General features: G+C 41.8%; 2 protein-coding genes across 6 annotated transcripts in view; one reads left to right on the top strand and one right to left on the bottom strand.

Annotated features, from left to right (window-relative positions):
• susd6 (sushi domain containing 6) overlaps nt 1-19,790 on the bottom strand; it is a 29,967-nt gene extending 10,177 nt beyond the window's left edge. Inside the window, exons 1-2 of the mRNA XM_063902809.1 lie at nt 19,553-19,790; nt 13,627-13,794 (exon numbers count right to left, since the gene is read on the bottom strand). Coding sequence (XP_063758879.1) covers nt 13,627-13,753 — 127 coding nt within the window. The 5' untranslated portion in view covers nt 13,754-13,794; nt 19,553-19,790. The remainder of the gene's footprint in view (nt 1-13,626; nt 13,795-19,552) is intronic.
• On the top strand, nt 18,581-27,507 carry acot20 (acyl-CoA thioesterase 20). Of its 5 annotated transcripts, none has more exons than XM_063902806.1 (4): nt 18,581-18,615; nt 23,287-23,827; nt 23,896-24,098; nt 24,707-27,507. In XM_063902806.1, exons 2-4 carry the CDS (start codon nt 23,371-23,373, stop codon nt 25,295-25,297), a joined length of 1,251 nt encoding a protein of 416 aa, XP_063758876.1. In that variant the 5' UTR covers nt 18,581-18,615; nt 23,287-23,370; the 3' UTR covers nt 25,298-27,507. The 5 variants fall into 5 exon arrangements, with proteins under 5 accessions (XP_063758876.1, XP_063758874.1, XP_063758877.1 ...); XM_063902804.1 differs by lacking the exon at nt 18,581-18,615 and adding an exon at nt 22,348-22,408; XM_063902807.1 differs by lacking the exon at nt 18,581-18,615 and adding an exon at nt 22,384-22,408 and having other exon boundaries at nt 23,290-23,827.
• The last annotated feature ends 124 nt before the right edge of the window (nt 27,508-27,631 follow it).

Genomic DNA, 27,631 nt, shown 5'->3' with positions numbered 1-27,631 from the left:
AGGCAAAAACAGACATGTCACGGCAAGTCCACCACTAGTTCTCCGAGTGAAGGAGAGGCTCTTTGAAACAACAATTGGAAGAAAGCAGCCGATATATTACATACCAAACTGTGGGTTGGGCTAGCACAACGCAGAGACTCTAACAGAGGAAAGAATGAAGGCGTGTTCTGTATCCAGAGATAATAGAGTGGTTAAGATTAAAAAACCTGGTTGTCCCTTTTCCATCGCCCTCTCATTGGCTTTGAAAACACACAGGGGAAAAAATACTGATTAAAGCACTAAGCATCGCCAGAATAGACTTCAGGATGCTGTGTTTTGTGCTTATGAGTAAGGGATTGAGTCACAGTTAAACACAAGCTGTTCTACCACCGTTCTGATGTTAAGAGTTAGCTCGACAGAACAGGTTCTGGAGAAATGTTGAAATCAAAAATGACTAAAGCAGTATTGCAAGTGCCTTTTAGAAGCAAATGGAAAAAGCCAGTAACAAACACTTACATGAACATAAAAGTTATAGTGTTTGTTTTCACTCCACATTTTCCTTTCAAAAGGATTTGACTTGAAAACAGTGCTCAGATATATGGGCAATCCTCAGATAACAAAAAACGGTTCACTAACTCTGCTAACAGAATACACGGTAAGTCATCCATAGAGCCTGCTGGACCTCGTTCCTCGCCAAGATTAGGTTCTGGCAGCACCGTGGCATCGCTCAACACTAAAGCCCCCCTGACTCAAGCTTGAAAACGTCCTACAGTCCATTGCTTTAAGGCTAGAGGAGTAAATACCTCTGTTAATGGAGCTAACAGCTAACTGGTAGCTACTGTTAGCAGCAGTTAGATTTCTTTAGCAACTAAAGCTTTTTGTCAAATCAGGAAACTCTATACGTCATTAAAAGTTTGGGCAGTCTCCAGAAATGGATTTTTCCATAAAATTTAAAATAAAGCCCTACACATTTCTCCCAGGAGATTGTGCGAACGCCCAACAGAAGTACAATATTACAAAAACAGGTGTTCAGGAGTCACAGTACTCCTATTTCAAGTCAGTGTATCATCCCAGAGATTTTAAGGCCTTTAAGATCTGACACTTGCCATATTGGGTTTAATGAAGTGGACATATTAAAAGGTTAAACTACTAGAAATCTCCTGGTCTAACAACTGTAAGCTGATCACAGCGCATAAAAGGTTGGCGAAACACTTGATTTAGTGGGAGGACTGGGGAAGGACAGAGCGCCCACGAGGCTGATTGCTAATCCCAACATCCAGCGCCTTAAAGCCATGCCGGAGGAGACTCAGGCCGTGGGGGGCGTTAAAATCCCCTGCTTTGCTAGGAAGTGCCTGCCTGGCGGTGAATATCTCCCTTTCCCCATCTGTTAGCGATGGCACATCTCGCCCGCTAAGAGCTGTACGGGGGATTGGATTGAGGAAGACAAGGGTTTCAGCCCTCTTTGCTCGGGCAAATTAAAATTCTAATTATCCTCCATTACAAGCAACTCCAGAGCAGATCAGATCCTGATGCCTCTGCAGCCAGCTGTTGGGCTGCTCTACAGAACAATAGGCTATAAAGGGGGGTGCGCTTTCGAGTGTGTGTGTGTGTACAAGTGTGTCAAGAAGCAGGGGAATTTGTGAATGTAAGCTAAGGGGAGGGGTGGGTGGGGTTGCGTGTTGGATTAACCCAAAGAGGATGATGATGATGCTCTCTTTGGCTGGGTAAATATGTTTTTGTTCCTGCTGTTGGCACGGCGCCAAGTCCTCTGTTGTTTTTGATGATGTTGCTGTCATTTTTGGTCCGAGGGTGTTTTTGGTTATTGCCACGTTCCCCCGTCTCTGCGGCTAATCTGTGGGATTTTTAGCCAAGCTGTTGTTATTAGAGTGCAGTACAGTGGCGGAGCCTAATGTTGGAAAGAATTGGAGAGCTGGAAACTCATTCCTGACTACGGGGGGGGGGGAAGTTACTCCAACGTTTTTTTTTTCCTCTGACAATATTTTTTGCAATGTTTCGCCTTTATTGCAAAACTGACAGTGTGGTTGAAGACAGGAAATAGGGAGAGATGAGATGAGAGAGGCGTGCCGTGAACGAAGTGACTCTGTAACGGGTTTGATATTTCAAAGTAGAAGATTCACTGATTCAAGATTTGTTTTATATAACAGTTCAAATGTACTAGTTCACCTCAGGTAAATCCATCTTAAATTCTAATGACTATACACAAAATGATATTAGGCAAGTCATAGTCTTTCTGATTTAGTTTCTGCTCTCACTTTTGTTCCTTCAGCCTTACAACAACATCGCAGATTAGCTTTCCGTGTGAGACGCTTCACACCGTATGAAGTGACACAGCTCTCTGGGCGCTGACCTGGATGGGTGACAGGGGGGCCGTAACATGGGACACTTAATGTCTGGGTGAGTGATACTAGCAGTGTCGAATTCTACATGGAGCGAGTGAGGAGTCGTCATGCTGTAACACTGATACACACACTCCGATCATTTCTGCTTTCATGTCCGCCCTCTCATGACAGCTGGGAAGAGACTCTGAGAGAAGAGCAGATTCTTTTGAACAGGGGGAGAGGCTATGGGAAGTGGGAACGCAAAAGTGAAAACATCTTATCAAAAGGGAGACTTGTTTTTCAGAAAGAAATTAGCTAAAATTTCAAAGTATGAACCCAAGGTTTCTTAAAGCGCTTTTGTTCCGTCTACGGAGGCTCGAGGGGAAAGGTGGAGTGACCTAACAGAGGAGGAGGAACGGGGGAGGATAAGGATCAGGGATGCAGTGTGAGGGAGGTGCCGGCGCATTTATACAAAAGCCTGAGTACACACAGATACAGGCGGTTTACTCACTATTTAATATCCTGCTTTATATTTAGTTAACCCTTTAAGGCTTAAAAAAAATGCCAGTAAAACCTATGGGCGATTTTAGAAGAACCCCCTAAAACCTGAAGTGTTTCTGGAAATTCAGCAATTGTGTCAACGCCTACTAAATAATTGATTTCTCAGCCTCTGAAGCAGATAGAAACAAAATTCAAAAAGTATCTGAGAGCTTACAGCTGTGGCTTTCATGAGTGGCCTCTGCAGGTAAATTGACTGTCACCCCTGGGGTGCGGTTGAAAAAAACTCTGTGGATTAGAGCGGTAACTCTCCGTCCTCCACTCGGTTTCAAAACCTTCGAACTCATGGTCATCATGGTCGTTGTTTTCAAACATACGTCTTAACCATAACTCTCGGTCGATTGGTTCGACGGGTTCAAAGTCGTCAGCAATAATGTCATCAGCGCTGTTCAGATTGTCAATATCACTACCTTCACTAATTCCAGAATTCCCTCCGTTGACTAAGAGGCCGATAATTAATGCAAAAAAAATACCACAGTGCTGTTGAAAATGGCGTATCAGCTTTCCCGGCTTCAATGGCAGAATGACACAACAGCGCCCCCGGGTTTAATGGTAGAAATGCGGCAACGCTTTCCCAGCTTTTCAGTAGTGTTTACTTGTCTGACAGTCCATAGATTATTATCTTCAGAGTCAACTGTGTATATATTTTTTCTCTAATGCCAGTTTATTTTTATTTCTATTTCTTCTTTGAGATGTCTACACTTTAGCATGGTTTATTTCTTCTTTTTATTGCTAACTATTTTTCTATATTGTATTATGCTGAAACACAAACATTTCCCAGATTGGGATTAATAAAGTCATTCTTATTTTATCTTACTATGCAAGTGTAGGTTGTCCCAAGGCGCCTCTGTAAACTCAATGTCATCCTATCCGTGTGATGAATGTGTGTGTGTGTGTGTGTGTGTGTGTGTGATGAGGACAAAGCAATGGGCACTCATCTCCACACACTCCTAAAAAGGCTAACCAATGTGTGTATTGTCCCCTGGTGCCAACATCAACAAAGTCTAAGAGTACAGTAAACAGGATGTTTGCCATGAGTCCAACATCTGTAGGCTTCCCAAAGAGCGCTTCACTTGCCGCAGCTCTTCCTGCTGCAGCTCTCACACACACACACACACACACACACACACACACACACACACACACACACACACACACACACACACACACACACACACACACACACACACACACACACACACACACACACACACACACACACACACACACACACACACACACACACACACACACACACACACACACACACACACACACACACACACACACACACACACACACACACACACACACAGAGGATGAAGGAAGTCTCTGAACAGACATCAACAGAAACGTCCTCCATCACCCCCACCCGCCCGCCCGCCCCCCGGCTGTCGAAATGCATTTAGCGAGCCACGTGTGCTGCCATATCAGCCCATTGTCCCGGCTCTGTGAGGGAGGGGGCACAGTAACAGATTTGAGCGGCGTGCCTCCACAACAGACCACTCCGCATATGAAGGGTTAAATATGCATGAGGGGGCCAGAGGGTAGAGGGCAGGGTGGGGGTATCACCATTGTGTGACCCTCTTTTCAACCCCAAAGATACAAGCATACACGCACACTCTGCCCCCCCCCCAGAGCAACAGATGGATGGATGTCAGCGAACTGTGAGCACCCCCCTTCTCGCTGCTGAGGACAGCTGGGAGGCAGACATTCCTTCTTCTCAGCTTTCAGAGGAAAACAAAAGAGTGTGTGGGACCCCTCCTACACACACGTGCATGTGTTCAGAAACCCCCCCCCCCCCTAAAAAACGTTCAATGCGAACTGTGGGCTGATCAAACTTCAGCAGGCAGCAGAGGCAGGAGTGCTGTGGGACGTAGAAGGTGAAAGTCAGGGAGATAATCCCAACCCTGCTTGGGAGGGCTAGCACGCTGATATTGGTACTACAGGTGAGGGGGGGGGGGTTAAGTCTGAGGACAGCTGTAACCGTATGCAAATGTTTTAAAACTACAGCTTATTCTGCAGCAGGTCTTTCTTGTCTGTGTCTTTACCTGCGTGTGTGTGTGTTGATGGGGGAGCAGGTTCACTGCTACAGCACACTCTGTACTATCGGCGACACGACACAGGGGGAGCAGCTTTAAACAGTTCTATTACAGGAAGCCGTACAGCAGGAGTTAGGATACACAAATGGTTTATTTATCTGTGGTAGAAACTAAGACGCTGGTGAGAAAGTAATAACAACAACAGACAGTATCTCACGCTTTGCATATCATCTCCCAGTGATTCCACAACGCAGTCACTTTTTCAACCAGCTCTGAGGGGGGGCAAATGGCAGCGAGTGTGTAAGCTGTTAACACCTGCAGCCCGCTCCGCTGAGAGAGGTGGTATGCCGTTTGTTGTTAGCAGTGGGGTCTTACATACTAATATATAACGGGGGGTTAAGTAGGCTGTTGCAAATTCCTGTCACCTCAGAATACACTCAACCTGCTGCTGACTGCCTCGTCACAAATGGAAGCTAATCAAACCACAAACTCCACAAAGTTTATACAGTTTGTCTGAGCAGCAAGTGAGAATTGTTTTTATCAATTAATATTCTAATTATTTTGTATTTAATCAACTGAGGGTTTGGTCTATAAAATGGCAGAAAATTCAAAAACCCCAGAATATTAATTAAATGATATAAAATACATGTCCATATCTAAAAGGGAATTGTGTCAAAGGCCATTTTTAGATAAAAAAAAACATAGCCTGTATTAGTTAATGATGATGCTAAATACTAAAAAGGACCTGGATCTGGATCAGAGGCAGCATCAACACTCACTGCTGTCACTACAGCAGATCTACTGGGGAGTAATAATACTCAGATTAACAAAAACCTGACCCTGTATTTTAAAGAGACAACAGAACATTACCAAATAAACAAAATCAAGCTCCTGGGAAAATATCATAAGCCTCAAGTGAAAGTCAAAACAAACCACATCAGGAAAAGTTTGTTCAACTTAAACTAGATGAGCAATTTATGTACAAAAATAAAACCTGCTGGATGACAGTAAATTCAAAAAGAAAACTAACAATCGACAGTAAAAGAAGTAAGTTGAGGAAGTGAAAACATTTGGTAGACTGATTTAACTTATGAGAAAAATACTACCTAACAGAGAGCTGTTGTGAGTAGGAAGTCCAGTGAGAGAGTTACCAGCAAACTGCTGTTTACCATCGTGAGGAAGATACAAAATACTGTTTACATTGCCAGCTAGACCTCAGCAGTGACGAGGTATGAAACCCCATCATCATCTAAATCCTGAAAAGGCCTGCCGCCATCATTAACAATCAAGGTAACATCTCCCACACTTCTCACTGGTAGCTGCGACAGAGTGTGAAAGGAAGCGCAGAACAATAAACAGGCAAATATAGTTGTTTACTTACACATACTGAATTAAATGTGGGCCCTTGGAAGTGATAAGCCTCAAGTCATCAACGCGTCACAAGGTATTTCCAAATGTGCAAAGTGGGTTACAAATACTCAAGGCTGTGACTCTGACATCTTTAACAATGCACACATAAACACGAGCCAAGGGTTTGATAAAGAGAGGTTGTAGTGCTAAAAAGAGAAACCTATCAACACTAGTCAAATGCAGTATTGATAGTCATGTGATTATGTTCTGTTATTTATAAATTGCAAACCCGACGCAGTGGCAGAATGTATACTAAAGCTCTCTTTATTTCTCACTGTAAATTAATTTTTTGGGCTGTTGGTCAGACTAAGCTGGAAATAGGATGTTGGACAGCTTGTCATGTCCATTTGTCATCATTTTTAAATGTAATCCTCATTCAAAGATTAATATTTAATCTACAAGCCTATACAAATAGATAAGCCAATGAATATATAGATATGACATACACATACGCTTAATAAATCCTGACACATTTATCCAAATGGACTCCAGTGCAGCCGGTACAAAGACCTCTGCGCCTGGCTGCTGTTTGTTGCAGGGCGCGGTTTACAGATGATGTAATGAGGACAGAGGGCATTAGAGTGGCACTAAGCCAACTGGCCACTAAACATCTCACCATGCAATCTAATGGACTTGTAACAGCTCAAGAGATGAAAATAGATGGAGACAGGGAACTAATGGGAGGTAAACAGGAAGTACAGTATGATCATTTAGACGCCGTGCGAGCAACAACGAGTGAGGCGTGTTGATGTATTCACAGCAGAAACTGGATTGAAGTGTGTGGAAAAAAGGGTGATGCAGAAAGGGCTTTAATAGTGGAACCAGACCAAGAGTCAGCAACTTTGCATTGTGTTTTTATTGAAGGCATTTAAAAGCCAACAGCTACAGGGGTCGGTTTTGATCCAATGTATGCCTTTGACTTCCTTCTGTATTGATATCAGCTAAGAATCATGGGTTATGGAGTGCCTTTCCTTCCCTTACCCTTATTTACAATCTCTGTTCAACATTTATTTGAGCAGAAATATCCGGAAAGCATTGATAAAGCTGTTTCTGCTTAAGAGTTAAAGATAAACAGCTGTACAACACCTCCACCCAAAACAACACGAGAGCAGCAGGACAACACACTCTGCTTAAAATCACAAAGTCTGTCAGATCAGGCTTTATGTTGCATCCTGGGACTTAATGGCCTATATGTATTTTTTTAAAAAGTAAAGTTTTGACGAGAGCTTCTCAGAGAGCTAAAGTTGGACCAAAGCTAAAAGCTGAGTCAACAGATTAAGGGTGTGTGTGCGTGATGCAGCACAGCATTGCCCCATTTACAGCGTCTCGCTACAGCTGTGGCATGTTGAAGCATGACCATGTGTATTTCCACTCTGTACTCTGATGTGCACTCCCAGCAGGAGATACCCACGCTACCCCGGCGGCATTTTGGTACGAACATGACAGTTGCCGCCCTTGACTTTGCTGTTGATTGCTAAATTGGACATGCAGGCAGCCAAAGAATTGTAGCACGGTTGTAAAGAAAAAAGGAAAAGTCTTGCTGATGTCTAACCTAACAATTTCCGTGGCTTGAAGTGGTAATTGCTGTTTTAAGGGAGAATGCTGCTTCTGGTGCTTCACATTCAAATAAAAACACCACTGGAGGCAACTACAGTAAGGATTGTGAATAACTGCTACTTCCTTGTTCTATAAAAGCAAAATCGGGATGTTTTTCTTCCCTTTTTGTCAGTTAAAAAATGCGCAATTTGTGTGATTTGTGGGAACATGGTGAAGGCCACAGAAAACTGGCAAGCCTTCCCCAAGATATCACAATGTTCCCCACGGTTGTTCAGAAACCCATTCATGCTGTACGCTCAGCAGGACATGGTTTCTCACAGACTCACACCGTGTGCGTGTCTCAACTGTTTGCAAAATCAGCTTGTGTGTAGGATGATTGCTGCCTTATTGGTAAGCTGATGAATGTGTTTGAACAGGAGGCTGCTGCTGACTAACGGTGTATCCAAAAATCAGCCCACACTGTTTCAGTGGGCCTGAAAAACACACATCACAGAGGAGAGGACAGACGGAGAGAACAACAGATCGAACAGGGCAAAAACTATACATGTGTAAATACTTTATAAGGAAACAACTTGACTACGCAAATAAGGAACACTAAAACAAGTACAAAGGTGGTTAATAAAACTCAGGAATAAATAAAAAGGCTGAATGGAAGAACAGAAGCAAAGCAACAGAAGAAACGAGAGCCTGGGGGATATATTTAGCAGCTCATTAGTCAGAGATGTCCTTTGCTCAGCAGGCTGGTCCCTGAGATGAGGCCCTTTGGAAATCATTATGACTGCCTGCTGCTTCAGTCAACCACACACATTTCACCGGGAAACAATTTACACACTGCCTCTCCTTTTCCCGGCCTTAAAAAATAATCATCAAGCTCTGGAGAGACACCCAAAACATGGTGTTTTGAATAACAACTGCACAGGTTTTAACATGACATACTCAAATAACTAGGAACAGGTCGGTTTGAAACACTTATGGCACTGCTGCCGGTGCCATAAATTCCTGCTTCAACATTCATTAACATGTACTATACAGCCCCTGTCATCAGTGGAGATAGAACAAGATGGTAGCACACTGCAGGAGAAAAATGTGAAACACAGACAACTTAAAACACCAAAATGAGTGTCCAGAAATTGCACTCTCTGGTCAATGGTTTTTAAAGTGAAAAAGAAATGGCCCTGCGGCGCACTGCAGTATCTCTTTCTATGGAGGATTTCTTTGTCGAGAGGAGCGTTTTAAGTTTCCCTTTAGGGCTTGATTGGGTGGAAGTGCTGTTAAGTGGCACAACGTGAGAGCAGAGAGTGATGGCTCAAGTGATAAACACACAGGTAATGAAAGAGAAAGGCAGATAGATTCGACCAGGCTCCCGCTAATGGGCTCCGGTCTCACCTGGCGAATGGCCGGAGAGAGTGAGACAGAGACATGTCTCACACACACACACACACACACACACACACACACACCTGTGGTTTGGCCTGTTGCTTCCAACACCCCCCTTAAAGCCTTCTTTGTTCTCACATTTCAGAAGAGGGCCAGTAGCTAGCATATTGCTTTCCTCCTGCCTGCAAACTGCCTTGCTAACAGGACTTCAGGGAACTATTCTGAACAGTTAATTGCATAGGACCCACTGCCCACCCCCGCCTCTCGCTGCACTGTTTCTACACCTAGCCCATCTACCGTACTTTCAGCAGGCAGACTGACAAACTACAGCTTTTTAAAAACACACCATTTTCCAAGTTTCAAAGTCTACAGCTGTTTGAAGAGCGGGGCATGGCTCATTCAGATATTTTCCTCTGTGGTCAGAGCAGTGACGTGATGCTAGCCACTGGAGTCGACTCTGTTATTAAAGAAGAAGGGGGAAAAAAAGGGAGTTGTCAAGTCTTTTTCCCTGAGATCGACTTTCAAGAAAACATCCTCATATCCTTGGGATGGTCCGACACGGTGACGCAAGAGCTGCCGAAACAAAAAGGGATCCGTCTGAGCAAAAGAGGACTTCATCAGGTGGAGAGAAATGTGTTGAACTCGCGCCAAGAATGAACAACAATCGATTGTCAAAAACAAACACAAATCCCAGAGGAAATTAGAAAGGCAGCTCTGTGTTCCTTCTCCTGCTCTCCTCCCCCTGCTCTTGACTTTACCCTATGACTCCACTTTTCTTCCAGGCCCGGCAGGGGAAAGCCATTTCCCGTTCTCACACATGAACATACATAAACGTCCCCCCCCCACACAGAGCACACAGCGGGCTTGTTTGTGGGAGACTTCTGGTCATTGCTGGCACTTTCCTGTAGCGCTTTAACTCAACTTCAGAACACAATGCGTGAGTGGAGGGCATCGTTTATCCGTTTAAGTGGACCCACAAGGACGGTCCGGGTCTTTCTGCCTCCTGACATATAACACAGCTAGAGCAGAAAACACGCCATGTGATCTGTGTGAATAGACCCTTTGGCGCTCCCAGTTCCCTTCTTTGCTCGCTCAGTTCTGACTCACTGTCTAGTTCCATCTCTTGGGAAACAAACCACAAAAGCTCACTTGAAGAAATTGACACCATATTAGGAACTGAGCTCCACGCAGCCAACATTAGTGGATGTCAAGAAAGACATGAAACAAGTCATATTTGAAGAATCCTCAACAGAAATGCCATTTATTTTATCCACATAATTGGTTTGTTGTGGTGTTTGCTTACTGGCATCCATTCCATAAAGCTTGTTTATACTTTTGGAAGAATCATCAACAGAAATGTCATCATACACAGAAACAACAAACAGCCATTAACATTAGCACAGACACCCCGCTGGTAATCTTGTTTACAATGAGCAGCCGAACAAGAGATAAAAAAGACACTGCCTGGACTGTGATTGGACCTAAAAATACATCGGCCTCCAAGGGCTTTGTGACTACTTCCTCACGGAGCGCACTACCAGGTACGAGAAACCGTTTTTACAGAGAACACCAAGCGAACAATGCGGAAGCTCAAAGCCTTTCCTTTTATTGTTAAAGAAACCGAGAATGGGAACAAAGAGTACCTCAACCGTAACCGTTACTTAAGAGACACGTTGCCTCAAAGAATGACATATAAACCTGAAGACTAAAAACAGAAGCTTGATGCTGCTCGGTCTCGGGCGATTCAAGCTGCAGTATGCAAATGATGTACATTATATTTTTTCAGTTTCGATTTCTATTCATACTGCTATTTGTATGAGTCTGGAATAGGCCTGTCAGCAGTGATGAAATTTCATATTCATGGATATTTCCAGAGCAATCTCCATCCCTGGAACACGTCAAGGGATTACCTATGTGAATTATGTATGCTGAGCAGGAGACAGAGGGACGACTGGGGGAACAGAAGGACTAATAACATGAAGACTTTAATGGGTTTAAAACGACGGCCTCACCTTTATGGTAATATTTCTAATTATAGGTGTATTTTCATGCTGACATTTTGTAAATGTATGTACTGGTTGCTTTAGTATTGAAATTGCTATGTCTTTTATGTGTACACCCTGCTTACGCTGTTCTGATTCATATTCACTCGTCTCGGCAGTGAGTGTTTTTCAAAGGCAATGAAGAAAGCATATTTCTTATCTCAGTGTCATCTTTTCCCATGTGATCAAAAAAATACTCCAGCTTTTTCTGTGACTCCTGCTATCAAGAGGCTACAACTCAAAATCTGTCATTTCACAGTAAATGTATCTTGTGATAGGTAATGAAATATTGACTCACATTCTACGGGCCAGAATTGAAAATGCCCACATCAGACATCTGAAACTCATCATCATTGAGAGGTCAGGGAAAAGGTATATTTCAAAACACTTTGCCTAGACACTTGTGTGTAAGCCATTCACTCTAAATATATGTCATCTCATATTCAGTTATTGCAGGAGAGCAAATATCAAGTGACGTGTTGAAGAGCCAGAACTCTTGAGCTGTGAGTCAGCATGAACATTGCCTTGTGCACCATAAGGAAGCAATTATACTAATACACACCTAAGACAACACCTAAAAATAGCCTTTTTATGGACGCCAGTTCACTTAAAGCAACGCCTAGAATGTCCAATACAGGTTTGAAAACTACGCAAGTAACAACATAAAGAAATATTAGTGTCAATAAGAAATTAAGTATAAAAGAAACTGCAACGTTGACACGGATCCTTTCAAACAGTTAATCTACTAGGAGAAAAATAATATTTATAGTATATCTAGGTTTCAAAACAAGCCAGTTAAACAAGACGGGCAGCAACTAACAAATATTTCTGTTTATCTGCAGATTATCCTAGACGTGGAGTCTACAGAGCTATCTGTCCTCTTCCATTATTTGACAGGCAGTTGGTGCAGGTGCATTATGGGTACAGGAGTTCTTGGGTGCATATTTGTTTTGTAATACAGCAACTGTCATGAACACAGTTGAGACAGTGACTGCCTTTTGTCACTCACAGGATTTTTAATAAACATTACAGTGTGTTTTATGAGTACAAATCCACTGGTAAATATCGGTGTGTGGAGCACCCACACAGGAACACATAAATACAGTACAGAGCACGTGGGCTGGGGCTTAAGGACAAATGTCCCTGAGTATGCTGTGTGTATTCGATGTAGAACGTGAGCGTGGTACCATCCCCTCTGGGCTCCACATGAATCATGTGTGTTACGCAACACATAGATAGAGAGAGCCACGATACACTTGGGATCAGCAGTGCCCTCCCCCTGCTCCTCCGCCAATCTCTCTCTCCCTCCATTCCTTCTGTTGCCGTTTCTCACACACATTCATTAATTTAACGCCATAAAGAAAGTTAATCAATTAAAGCTTTAAAATCATCACAGAGCCTCAAACTACCCCTCACACACATCCACTTCTTCACACATACAGTTTGCCTCCTCTCTGTGGCAAGGACATCTGGCACATTTCACAAGCCGGCTATGTGAGGGGAGTGTGTGTGTGCGCGTGTGTGTGTGTGTGTGTGTGTGTGTGTGTGTGTGTGTGTGTGTGTGTGTGTGTGTGTGTGTGTGTGTGTGTGTGTTTGTGTGGGGGAAGGGGGACTGGAACATTGGACGGCTGAAGTGAAAGAAAAGCTGGCACAAGTGACGGAGTTCAGTGAGTACATGCCGTCAGTATTATATTCCTCTGGAAGAAGGGAAAAAAGACCGAAGCTCTTCAGATCTTAAGACGGATGAGAAGTTCCCCGTGTTTACTGTGTGGACTACATTTCCTACCACTAGACAACAACCAAATCTATTTGGAAACCTATTTCCCCACACTGTAAGATAATAATCTAAGATCAAAACCTCTTTTGAAGGTTGTCATGGGGCAACAAACAAAGCTGTGTATCAGTGCTAAAAGCTCTCAGAGGACAGTAAATGTCATGGCTGATTAAAACCTGATGACAACATGAGACCGCAGACAGCATCGTCTCTCCATACTCGATAGCAGAGTAAAACAGTTTTGACTCATTAGGCCAGTGAATGGATCCACAGTGGGTGGGATTGAGCTCTCAGTTGCCGCTCGTAGGCAGAGCAACCCGACCGACCCAAGGGTAAAAAGGAAGCCAATTTAATCTAACTGACCTGCAAGACGGGGGAAAATAACCTCAATCAATTCACAAGAGAGGGGCGAACAAGGCGGTTTAATCGATGTGCATCATGTGGGAATGGAGACAGAGAAGAAATATGTGTGTGTGTGTGTGTGTGTGTGTGTGTGTGTGTGTGTGTGTGTGTGTGTGTGTGTGTGTGTGTGTGTGTGTGTGACTTACCTGATGCGTGACCATGAGGGAGCAGGGTGAAGAGGAGGAGAAGAGCGGAGGCAGCCAGCCTGTGGGCTCGAGAGGAAGAGGAGGAGGACGGGGCTCTCGTCTGAAACGCTACCATTCCATCGCACATCTTTTCCTCCGGCGACCAGCGAGAGACCTCTACGGCTTAACCTGTGCAGGCCATACAGAGAGGGAAGGGGGAGGGGGCGACGCGGATTACTATCAACATCAGCGAGGATTATGTAACCAAAAGCAACACAGAGAGAGACAGAAGGGAACACAGCGAGAGAGCTGGAACCCTCGCAACGGGAGAGAGAAAGTCACAAAGAATAATAAAAGTATTCTCTGCAGGTCAGCAAGTTGGTTTACTGATAATAACTTTGATTGAATCTACATGCATTTCCTGTGCTTACTTAAACTAAATCCGGCTATTTAAACCACCCCCCCAGGCAGACGGACAGCAATATAGTTCCCCTCGATTCCCACTTTTGTCTTTGCCACAAGATCTAAAGACAGCCCTAACCAAACCAGCCATCACACTTCGCTTTAGATGATGTAACAGATCCATGCTGCTGATGAGGAGCATTACAGGCTAAAAGTGAGAGAGAGAGTCAGCGCAAAACAGAACAGCAACTCATGAAAGGAGTTTGCTCAAGGAGCTGCGTTTCACTGTAGCGTCATTGTTAAATAAGCAAGGTTTCAATATGTTTATGACTTCCTGGTGTTGGAGCCCGTATTAGTTATTCAATACAAGTTTGTATACAATCCAAAACTTTTGTGTGGATTTCTTCAGTCATTAACAGGTTTTTGCACCAAAAAAAAGCAGAGTACTTTACAGCTGAATGACAAACAGATGCACCCCCGTCTGCACAGCTGGGATGCTACCCTGCCATATGCTGCACAGTGTTATTAGCAATAGAGTTTGCTAGGATCTTTTATGTAAAGAAAAGTTCCTCGGGTGCTGCTTCCTGGAACGTGTCCAGCATTCCTTAGCTGCTCATATGGCCAACATACAGTACAAACAGATGAAAGACGTAAAGTGTATTTCACAAGCCTACAATAGAAGCCTAATAAGCTTCTGGTTTGCCTCTTGCCCGCTTTCACTTCATATCGACTACAAAAGCTTTCATTGGGCTGTTCCTATCTAATAAAAGTGCTATCTGCTGTAAAGGTCTGCAAAAATGTACACCCCATCCTTTCTTCATTAATCTCTCTCCATGATACCAGCTTAACGAACTTCCTGAAAGCATTTGTTGGTTGATTTCGGGGAAACTTACACTGCCATTACATAAATGAGATGCAGGTGCACACGGCCTTCGTAATGCTGCTGCAGAGAGATTGGGATGAAGCAGCGGTAGTTGCGTTTTGTGGAAAAAAACTAGCTAGCTGGCAAGCAGAACATCCTCAAGAGAGGGCAGAGGGCCCATTGCAGTTACACAAGGCTGCTGAGCTAATGGCTACGGTAATGGCATGGCTGCACTAAGAGAGCCGAGAATTTGATTGCAGACCTGGCCACTGGCACTGCCACAGCTGAACCGGAACTACAGCGAGGAGGGAAGCAAGAGTAAACACACTTTCACATTCATGCTTTTTTTGTGAATCCCCTTCAAATCCTGCACTGGGTTGCATTTTAAATCAGAAATGTTCCCTACACAAACAGCCGGGCCCCCTACTGCCTGCCACCTTTCCGCTTCCTAGGATTAGGATGTAGAGGCGTACCTGCATGTGGCGCATGCAAGTGGGAGGGAGTGACGTAAGCCGGATTTGGCAGGACAGATCGGGCACTGCATTGAGCCAAAGGGCAGCCAGTCAAAAACACATGCAGGGGACGTGTGCCAGCCATTTGATACATAGACACGGTCTCATTTGTCGATGTTGGGATCAGAGCACTGCTGCAAAGGCATGGGGTTACAGAGAGGACCTACAGCAACTCATGCCAGATGAGTGTCTTAGAAATATTAAGGACAAACAAAAGACTCCCGATTGTCAAAAAAAACATATTGCATGTTTATTTAATGCACTTGTTGGGATGTAAATATTAATAAGGACAGCATCTTCAAGGCTGGGCCGACCTCCCGAGAAGGCTGAGGGCAGAATACTGACAGACCAGTGTGTTTGCAAATTGAAAACTTAAGCAGAATTAGCTTAATTGCTTTCACACAAGAGCGTCTGGGAAAGGACAAAGTCATTAACTCTGTGCCATGGTACAGAATACAGTATTCCAATCAGCTGGAACAAGGTAGCACAGAGAGGGAAAGGAATTTCTCGCAGACCTTCAAATGATTGCACATTCATATGAGTGATAACACGGCAGGCAGTTTGACAGTGAAAGCACAAAAAGAATTCAAGTTTAGATGTCAACTTTCTAACTTGCAGCTGTGTGGGTTTCCTGTCAGACACTGCCAAAGACGTTGAGCTTGACAGATCACATTAAAGAAGGTGCTGCTATTTTAAACTTCAAGAGTTTCCTGGAACAACATCTCCTGTCAAAACCACCTAAACAACACTTCCTGCCAACAGCTGCGTGTGGCCAGGTAACACCTGACATAGCGAAACATCATTTAGATCCCGTAGAGTCATTTGTATATGTACAGGCAAACATTGTGTGATTAAATAGCCATCAGCGTCCTTGCGGCGTCATTCTAAATGGCTGACATTCAAGCCATTATTGCAGTATGACTACTCGAAGATACATAAATGTCACTGGAACAGATGGGTGACGGAATATTATATATATCTTGTCGAAACTAGAGCACCAACACAAAGGCAACTGAGTAGAAGAATATTACAAGGAGAAAGTGAAAAAGTATTCTACATAGACTTAAGAATGACATGAAAAGCATCAGCTAATAGTATGTGGCAAGAAAGGCAAACACAGCTTCGTATCTAGAACACTTCCTTGTTTCACGCAAGAAACAGGGCAGTTGATGTTCTCTTTCTCCATTTTTAAACTGAATATCTTTACATTTTTACTGCTGGTGGAACAAACACAGCCCATTTAAGATGTTACCTGCTCCAAAACAACTAATAATGCAAATAATCAATGTTTCAGGCCTGAATGACACTGCAAAAATAGCAATGGTGTTCATCAGATGTGTGTCGGCAATGCTTTGGCCCATTAAATTAGGAAAGTGGTGTTTTTTAACGTCAAAAATACTTGGTCTGGTTAATCCTCAACTTGCGGGGAAAAGCACTTCAGACACCAGCCAGCCAGCAGGCTGCTACTGCAGTTTTTCAGCTGCCCGAGGCTCCTGGAATGCAAAAGGAGCCAAGGAGAGCAGCAGCGAAGGCATGTGTCCGGGAACAGAGAGCACTCAGTGTGCCAAAGAAAGAGCCGGGAGGAGATTTTCACTCGATAGGCCCCAATGCTAATGCTGCTGGAAGAGCCCGCCTGGGCCTGCGGAGGGAGCCCAGAGACGGGGCTCTGCATGGCAGCACAGAAAGGACCCCTTTGTTATGGAGTATTATGTAGTGTTAAGCCCCACAGCGCCTGAGCATCCCTCTGTACCGCTGCAAGGAACAGGACAGAAACAGACAGAAGGAGAGGAGAAAGACACATCATAAGAGGAGAGACAGGAAGATGAAACAGGAGAAACACTGCCATATGTTACGTTGACATTGGTGAAAAGAGGGGGGAATCTGAGAATGGGAGTGAAGCCCAACACAGTGTTCTTATCTTTACTCGCAATATGTTTTCTCTAAGCTTTCAAAGAGGAAAAGCATCTGGATGCTGGACTGGGAGTAGTTAAAATCTTACTGCAGTCACAGTATGGGTTTTAATTCAAGAAACATTAGAGCTACCCATTGTATAACTGCTGTAGTTTCTCAGTAAAAGCCAGGGTGTGAACAATGCGGAAGAACAAAACAACACTGTCTGAACAAAAGGAGTTATGAGTGATTGTGACACAACAATTTACTAAGTCAGTTCTACAACGTCTCTAAGTTTAAATCAAGCCATAGAAAGTACAACTCATAGTTCCAGAAATACCTAAATAAGCTGCCTTTACATATGTACACAAACAATGTGTACCATTGATCACAATGATTTAAAAGCATGCTAAAATATCAAGAAACAGTGGAAATAGGCACATCACCACACAGCAATAACACTGATCCTCAAATGTGCAATCAAAGAATATGTATTGGCTTTCTCTGGACAAAGCAAAGTGTTTGTCCCTTTTTAAATGTCATCTTTGAGCTATGTTCTGCTAGACAAAGTAGCCCACTGATGGGACAATGTTGTGTGACAGTGGTTTTACTTGTGGGGGAGTACATTTACAGCAACGGTACTTCTTTTTTGTAAGCAGGAATATCCTTTTATGAATTGTAAATCAAAGAGTAGTCATGTGTTTGCTCATATCAAAGTACTTAAATGCATAGGTGAAAGATCAACAGTCAACTCTGGCAAAACATTAGCAAATCTTTAACCCCCCTAACAAATAAACATTGGTTGGCTCTATATCAGTAACAGCACACCATACTATTTGTTTAGAGGTAACATCACACACTTATTCTTCTGCCTTTATCTAAATGTATATTTAATCTACGTCCTCCATTAGGATGATAAACCCCAGCTCACCTTTGGACCCCCTTGCCTTTGTTGCTGCGCTAAGCTTCATATCTGACTCTGCCCAGCTAACAGGAAGCGACTGGAACTCTTACTGGGACATCAGCGGGCGAGTGGGAAATTACACCGTAAGGAATATCTGATGAAGACCGGCCCTTATAAGTCAATAACCCACTGCCTGTAACCGTATGAAACGTGGTGTCCTGCCTTCATGGCAGCTCTAAAGCGGAGTCACACGCTTCGACACGTGCAACTGTACTGCGAGCTATTTAAACAAAGAGTGTGGTAGAGTGCCAGGAATACAGACACACACACACACACACACACACACACACACACACACACACACACACACACACACACACAGAGAGGACAAAAACAACACCACTGAAAAGACATTCAAACAAAGTAGCTCGGAAACAATGGTAAGGTCTTTGTCAGTCTTACGTTAATTCACCGTAAGTAATGTGGGTATTGTGCGACAACGTTGATAAATGTGCTCTGTATTGTTGTTATCATGATATGAAAAGAATATCAATACAGTAACACAACTGTTAGAGCCTGGACTTACTACCTACACTTGTAATGTAATGATATGTGATACCTGCAGTGGTGTAAAGTACCATTCTGAGATACCTACACTTGAGTATTTCCATTTTTTGCTACTTTCTACTTCTACACCACTACAGTTCAGAGGTAAAAAGTGTACTTTCACTCCACTACATTAATTGCATATGTTTAGTTACTTTGGATTAATGATATGATCTACAATCAACACTTAAATAAGACTTTAGTTACACCTGTAGTAAATCAACAAGATAGCCTGTAATAAACAAATGAATGCATCAATATTTATAATCAAAAACATATAACATATATATTATTGTGAAATGGGCTAATCTGCAATATGAGTACTTTTGAGTATATTTTGATGCCAATACTTTCCCATTTCTACAATTTGCATTGCAGCACTTTCACTTGTGACCGATTGTTTCTACACCATTGTACTTCTGCTTTTACTTATGTACAAGATCTGAGAAATTCTTCCACCTCTGGATATCTCAAATCTAAGCGTACATTATAAGTGTCACTAATAAAAAGCTATCTTAAAGGTTAACAGTTAGCTTATTAACGTGTGTCACGGCTAGCTTAATTATCAACACACTTAAGCTAGTTAGTTGACGAACACAACATTGACAACTAGTAATTCTCCTTGACATAAATCAATAAATGTCGCACTATTTTGAATCCGATTTTATTAATACAACCATCACATGCTAACAAAAGGAAAAGGGAAGACAAGAGAACTCGTAGTGGCCTATGTGTGCTTAGCTTGCGTAAAAACAGACAAAACGGGCTCACCAACGGAAAGGTTACCAGCGACGAGCCCTCCTCTCACTGCTTCACTTTCGAGGCATTAAAAGGTTGTACAAAATGGAGACACCAAAAACAAGAATGTGGTGAAACAATACAAAAGAAACGATGAATGTTTTCGTCGTGTAGCTCCGTCAGTGCTGTTCCGTTGTTCCTTGTCCTCGGCTCTTTATTTTAGGTGAGCGGAAACACTCGCTCTACCAGCTGCCTCCTAGCTCTAGCGCGGTCTCCATGGCTACCTCGTTAAAAAGGGCGGATCCTATTCTGACACAGGGCTCCACTTCAAAATAAAAGCACCGAATTTTGCTGGAGAGACAAAAGAAACGCACACAAAGAGAGAAAAATACACTAACATCCTGAACAATAACAACGGCAAATGTCTTATTTAGATTTTAAATGAGAGAGGAATACAAATTAGACACTAAGCTCATCAGAATCAGAATTGCTTTTATTAACCAGTAGGTTTACTCATGTAAGGAATTTGCTTTGGAACATATGGTGCATACAAAGACACAGAAAGAATAATAGTAGCAAAAACGTGTTATAAAAAATAGAACTATGAGGAGAGCTCCTTAAAAAAATATATATATTGTAGGACTATTGTAACAAATAAAGACTAAAATTACACAAAATATAATTATGTGAGGAGCTGAGTATAGTCAAATATAATAACATGCCTTTATCTTCAATGATCACCAATGAAATGAATCACTATGGGTATTTTTATTGTGGAAATGTACAACTGTATTGTGCACACTATTGTGAGTGATGAAAAGGAATGTGTATGCCTATACTATGTATTTTAAATACAAGTATAAGTATGTTTTATGATGGGTTTATTCTACCTCTGTCTGTCTTCTGTAGCTATACAATTTGAAAGGCTCTTAACATCATCATGGTATGTGTATGCATAGAGGCAGTAGTTGTTAAACTCAACAACGGATAAATAAATATACAATACACATATATTTGGTCCTGACGTGCTTTAAAAGTATTTGCATTCTATTATTTGATGCATAGTACTGCAATGTATTTACATAATGTGCTTGCAGATAAAAGATAGAGGTAAACGAGTGGGTGGAAATATTACTTTCAATTACTCAGAAGGGAAAGAAAGTGAGATTTCTCTTCGTACCTAACCGCAGATCACTCTGTACTGTCACCTGCAAAACATAATGCGTCATTACAAGCAAACCTCAAAAGAGGCAGTTGCTTGTTTTTTAGATCATCATCTTAGTGCTGCAACCTGCAAGAGTTCATAAAGTATTTGCAAACATCTCTGTCCTATGGATGCATAAGAAAATATTGAATCAATATTAATTGGGTTATTGGTTTTCTGGCCTGATTAAATATGCATTGCAGCTATGAAATCCACATAATGTTTACTACAGTGAAATGTTGACTGGGAAAATATAAAACAGATTTGGCTTTAATATGAGGACAAATTCATCCATATCATATCAATCCTTTATCTTCTTTGTCATTTAAATTTGGACGTATAAGTATAGGTTCCTTTAAATGAGAATTATTACTTTTTAGCACAATAAGACAATCTTTTTAAAACACTTTAAAGACAAACATTTGTTTAAATGGATTATTGTGTTTTGTGGAGTTTGTCGATACTGTATGTGTTGTATTGTCCTTCATATGGTCGATCATTATTGCTTTATTTGCTATGATGTTATTGCACTGAGCAAATGGTGCAAAGGTCGCTTCTAGTTATATGAATCAACAGCTAAAGGTCTAGGAAGGAAATTCAGATACCATAACATTTCATTTTAGCAAAGCACAAACATGTTTGTCACATGTTTTAAACTGATAAGGTTATTAACTACACTTTCACTTTCACTTTATACAATTCCTGTTAAAGTTGGCTCAAACCCTGGTCTCTATTTACGGTTATATCCACCTCCTGTCTTTGTCTATAAAGGATTCATATCCCTTCATTATCCCAGAGGTTTGGAAACCCTGGCAGTGGCCAAATAATGATTAATTGAATAAATCTCCTGGAAAACACCTTGACATGTCCTTGAGTCATGTAAACAATCTCTGACAAGACCTGAACTGGTACCCTAGAGATAAACAAGAGGCAGCTGAGCCCAGTGTTCTGCTATTCCAGCTCATTAATATGAAAATATATGCAGCAAGGTAGTCCAACATCTAATCAGATAATCTATTCCATTGCAGGAACATGTGGTGTAAATTAGTTTCCTATCATGTCCTGTCCTTGTCGTATTGCAGGCCTGTTCATGGTGATAACACTATATGGCATCCTCCAAATACCATTTACACTAGAAGCAGATCAAAATGCAATGTTGCTTGTACAGGAAGGATGTCTTAACCTTTCATGCTTTCCCAAATATAAATAATACACTGTGCCAATGCTACATCTAGTGTCTGCTTCACCTTCCTACAAACATGTGTATGATCCTGAAGTCGATCATATTTATTTGGCAATTACTAATGACTAATTAAAAATAAGTAATTATTTCATTTTATTTCATGTTTGAATAGTTTAAATCTGTCAATGGTTTCCAAGGAACCACTGTCAAATATATGGACGGTTACATTGCACAAGAGGGATGAACCCCTGATGTTGTTGTCGTACTGCCACAAACTTCTCCTTTTATTTGATTTTTTAATCATATCATTTAAATGAAAAGTCGTTATATAATGATCACTCAAATCAGTGCACTCAATAAACAAACAAAACCCAGAAGCGGCTGACGGAAAAACGTGTTTCCCCCTTCTTTAGCAAAGTGGTTTCTCCCAGTTGCCTCCCACTCGCTTCAATGGTAGACGTTCCATGTCCTCGGTATACATTAACGATTCGTAGTTGAACAGGTATGCAATTCAGACATTTTCAGGGCTGTTGGAGATGCATTTCGATTAATACTTACAGTATGCCCTAAATTAGTCTACTGTGAGCTGTTTTGTACAAAACAAGGCGTTAAATTAAAACATAAACCATTGAGCAAACCTACAAAGTTACACTTACTGCTAACTAACATTAGCTAATGAATATGTTTAAGCTAGCTAACCGGATACCTCCATAATGTAAAGTTAGCTTTATTCTCTCAGTTACTAACTACTTGTCGTCTTTTCTTTTATGCATTTGGAGAAAAGTGAGATGTGTTATTTTGACCTTTCACCCAGTTAAACAAATGAACTCTTCTCTATCAACGGAGGACAGGCTACTGCGTGTTATTTATCCAAACACCCAGGTGCTGCCCATGTGACTCTCCTTCATGGAGTTATACAGTCTTTCTCACAGTAGATATTATGACTTGTCGTAGCAGGAACATGTGTTACTAATAACATGAATGGCTCTGTTGTATTCAGGTGTTCCAGTTAGAGTGAGCAGGCATCCGAAGTACCATGACCCTGAAATCAAAGCAGCTCAATGTAATTCCGCCATCATTAATTAACAGATGGCCCTTTAAATACATCATAGTATAGTAGGAGAAGTGCAATAGTTGGATCAGTGACTCCATCTTGCAGTTTAGTATATTTCCTTATTTCCTTTTGCAACCTGTAGTACCTACAAAAATACATTGTGGGTCCCAAGATTAACACATTTAAAATAAAACGTGTATACCTGGAATGGCTCAGAATATCATTGTGTAACAAATATTAACAAGAGCAAGACTTCTCAGCATCATCAAGAGGTTTATTTTTGTGAAAGCTATGATATTTGTTTAATTCTTTCTTTTCTTTCACAGAAGTGACGACAGCTACGCTGTACCAACAAGACTAAAATAAGGCCTAATGAAAAGGGAGAAAAACACAATCAAGAGAGAGCGTAAATGGCTTACTCGCAGATCCGCCTGAAAATTCTGCCCAGCGTTCGATGTCTCTTTGATAAGCTGGTGCAGGTACAAGTAGAGGGACTCGCTCCTCACAAACAAGTTGAACTGAGGTCCAAACTAGTTGATGACAGAGGGCTGATGTTCAAGGCTTCTGCCCTGTACAAAGCAGATGAAAGCGGCCAGGTGGATGTCTGCCGTGCACCCTCTCTGGGAGGAAGTTACACCGGAGTGGAGCCCATGGGTTTGTTTTGGGCCATGGCACCGGAGACTCCACACAGTAAACCCCTGAAGAAGAATGTGCTCAGTCCAACACGTGTGGAGATCGAGGCACTGAGCGCAGACACCGGTGAGCTCTTAGTTTCTGAAACCAACGAGAGAGGATACATGACAGAGGGGATGAAGAGAATACCTGTAAAAGAGGGAGGAATACGAGGAGTCCTCTTCGTACCACCAGGTCAGTGTTTTTTTAAGAGATTGGAAAGTGTTTTGATTAACTTTTACTCATACGTATTATTTTCTCAGGAAAGGGGCCATTCCCAGGAATAGTGGACTTGTACACATTTGGTGGACGTCTCACTGAGCCCAGAGCCAGCCTGTTGGCAAATAAAGGGTTTGTCGTTCTGGCGCTGGCCTACATGGGCTACGAGGATTTACCCAAAAACCCTAAAAAGTTGGATTTGGAGTACTTTGAAGAGGCTGTGACATATCTGAGGGGACAGCCAGAGGCAAGTGTCTGATATTCAAACAGTTAAGACAATCACAATTAGATAATTAGAATGTCAATATATAATCCATCCATTTCATCTTTCTCTGTTTGCACCTGCTGGGAAAAATAATTCAGACTAATAACATCCAAACTGAAAATGTATTAGAAATATAGGCCCATTTCTAGAATTCTGTGTCAATGCTGCCACCTACTGGCTACTCTCTGAAGGCACAAGTCTATGCCTGTGAGGGAAACGGATGAATATGAAGCATAAAGATGCTTCTCTGATCCTTTTCATTAAATCAGACATGACATATTAAACCGAATATCTTCAAGCTTTGGATTGTTTGACAAGGCAAAGCAAGACAATGTCACCTTGCTCTTCAGGAATTGTTTACATTATTGTGTACTTTCTGACATTTGACGTTTAAAAATGATTAAAACAAAGAAAATAATGGCGAAGTAATATGAATTGAAAATAGTTGTAAGTTGCAACCAATGTTTAGATAATTCGGTTCTGGATACCATTAAGACGCTGTTGTTGTTTTTATTGTTTTTATTAATTAAGTCATTAGTAGGGGAACAGTATTTTAAACTTGGTTATTAATACAAACCCTCTCTGTGCAGGTTAAAGGTCCTGGGATCGGCATCATATCGATCTCTCACAGTGGCGGTTTGGCTCTGTCCATGTCCTCTTTCCTCTCTGGGATCTCAGCCACCGTCTGCATTAATGGCTGCAATGCAAATACGGTGATTCCTCTACACTACAAAGACCTCATTATACCTCCCCTCACCCCTGTTCTGAAGAACATTACATTCACTGACTCTGGGCTTTTATATATACGTGATGGTTTACCTGACCCTTCTTTGGAGAAAAACAGGGCGTCAGTGTTTCCAATCGAATGTGCCAGCTGCCACTTCCTGTTTGCTGTTTCTGAAGACGACCACAACTGGAACAGTGTTTTCTTTGCCAACCAGGCTGCTGCTACGCTCAAAAGTCATGGCAAAGAGTGTTTTCAGGTGGTCACATACCCTAAAGCTGGACACTTTTTGGAAGTCCCTAACATGCCTCATTGTCCCTCTGGGTTTCATGCAGCGGTAGGGAGCGAGGTGGCGTTTGGTGGGGAGCCAAAAGCCCACTCTGAGGCTCAGTACGATCTGTGGGAGCGAGTCCAGAAGTTCTTCAAGAGCCACTTGGACAACAAGAGTACTTGTTAGCTCGCAATGCTGCTTCAAGTGTATCGAGCATGCCACAAGGGCTGACGTTAGTAACTCTTAATACTGCCTTCAGTGTCTAATGAATTACATTTTCAAAGGTGTACTTAGTGATACTTAATGAGTATTCTTATGTTGCCTGTGTGGAGGAATGAACAGGAGTACCAGCACGGAAGGTAAGCAATGTAATGCATTGGCCAGCGGCATCAGATTTAAAACATTTTATTAAACCTAAAATATGGACCTAACAAAAAAATCAGTGTATACTTTATTTAGAACATTTCCCCTGCTTTACATTGCCATCAGACAGCCCTTTGCAACAACACACTTAAGCCACTATATCCATCTATGCTCTCATTAAACCATCAGACCTAGACTTAAAATGACATTTGACCTTGTGTGGCTTTATTGTATTTAAAGGGTTAGTTTGGATTCACCAAAGCCCAAAACACCATAAACAAATTCACCGGAATTGAGCAGTACAAAGCTTTCCTACTGTACTGGTATTCGTGTCTTCTTCTGAAAACTGGGGAGGGTGATCTGCAGTCTACTGTATGTACTGACTATGGAGAAGTACCTTTATACTAACCCACTTCAAAACAGCCAAACCATTCCTTAATTTGTTTCCTAAAGACTTGTATAGCGCTGGAACAAACTCGGCATGCTGTGGTTCCAATTTGCACATCACAAGGTCATGTATTCACATATATGTCGTTTCCACCGCAGATATTTGAACTTGTATTGGAAAATCCCAGGTGAGGCAGATACCAAACGTAACGATGCCTCTGTTCCCTTTAAGTTTTCCATTCAGGCGAGGCAGTAAGTGAGCATGCACAATACCAGGACCCTGACCTGATGCATCTGAAGGTAAAGGAGCGGTCATACTGTTATTAATTATAGCTGTGCTCTTCCTACAGTGCAGTGACAAAATGTCTGCTTGGAAAATGACCTCCAGTATCTTTTTACAGAACACTCAGCACAATTCTAGTTTCATCATCCTAAAATCCTTGTGTCTCTGATTTAAGTGTTTTCTTTCAGTGTTTGATTAGAAAAAGGCAAAGTAGTTTAATGATGTGTATTTTGAGTGGCATCATATTGTGACTTGTGGTTGTGTTATAGTTTTGCATTGAACATTAATATGATTGTGTTATATTTCATCTGCTTACATTAGCCCAGTACTGAAAAGTACAATTTTGAGAGTGATATATTTTTACAAGTTAATCCAAACAGCAGCATATAGAATAGTTGAAATGATCTCTATCTCTTACAAGCTGCAACATATAAGAAAACACTCATGAATCCATCATTGTAATACAGCAATATCAAATATATAAAACTGAATTGGGCCATTATCTATGAAAAGTACAGAAACTGTTCGTGTTTAAAATACAGGACAGCTACTCTTAACAAAGTAATCATAGAGGAAAAGATTTAGATAATGAAGCTAAAGTAAATGTGTAATTCCAAATGATTTAGGATCGCAGTCTTACACTACGTCAGTAAGCAATTGCATCATTTTGTTTCATCATCCTTATTATAACGCATGATCTATCAGTGGCTTTATGAGACGTGAGGAACAGCAGAGGCATTAATTAGTCTCCCAGACAAAGACTCCATGAATATGAATCATAATTTGATTAATATTGGTCTCTAGTGGCAGCTCAGCCGTCCTACATCTATCTTTGATGTCTCTTACAGATAATAAAGTACAATGTAAGGTGGTTATCGTGTACACCATTGCACTTTGTACGCCGCTGCTAAATGTCCATTGCTGTATGCACGCAGCCCATTGGTTGGGTTTCATATATAAATCGCTTCTTGGACTGGTCCCTTTTTATCTTTGCACTGAATTAGGGAAAAAAGCTTTTAAATTTGCAGCCCCTCCTAATAGAAATGTAGCTGAAATTGTCAGATTTGATAACTATGGGGGAGTTCAAGTCCATTTTAAAGGAAAAGGAACAAAATACTCTTGGTGGTTGTGGTTGCTCTTTTAACCCTTAAATGAAGTTGTCAGTTTTTCTGCTTTTAACAGTATCTTTTGTTTCCATACTGACTGGTTTTTACCGTTTCTTTTGTCTTTTGTGTTGTATTCATCTGCCTGTATTGTTTGTTGTAACGCTGTTCGTGCTGCTTTTCTTGGTCTGGTTTCTCTTGGAAAAGAGATTTGAATCTCAATGAGACTTATCTGGTTAAATAAAGGATATATAAACACACCATGATCAAAGATTGTGTGACAAAAGCCTATATTCCTCGTTTAATTTGATCCCACTGTTGCAAATTCATCCCGTTGTTTATGTTGAAAACCTTGGAATTCTACATGAAGGGTCTGTTTCAAAG

The sequence above is a fragment of the Eleginops maclovinus genome, chromosome 15 (assembly GCF_036324505.1).
Source record: "Eleginops maclovinus isolate JMC-PN-2008 ecotype Puerto Natales chromosome 15, JC_Emac_rtc_rv5, whole genome shotgun sequence".
In the NCBI taxonomy this organism is placed as follows: Eukaryota; Metazoa; Chordata; class Actinopteri; order Perciformes; family Eleginopidae; genus Eleginops; species Eleginops maclovinus.
This window is presented reverse-complemented; position numbering and strand designations above follow the sequence as displayed.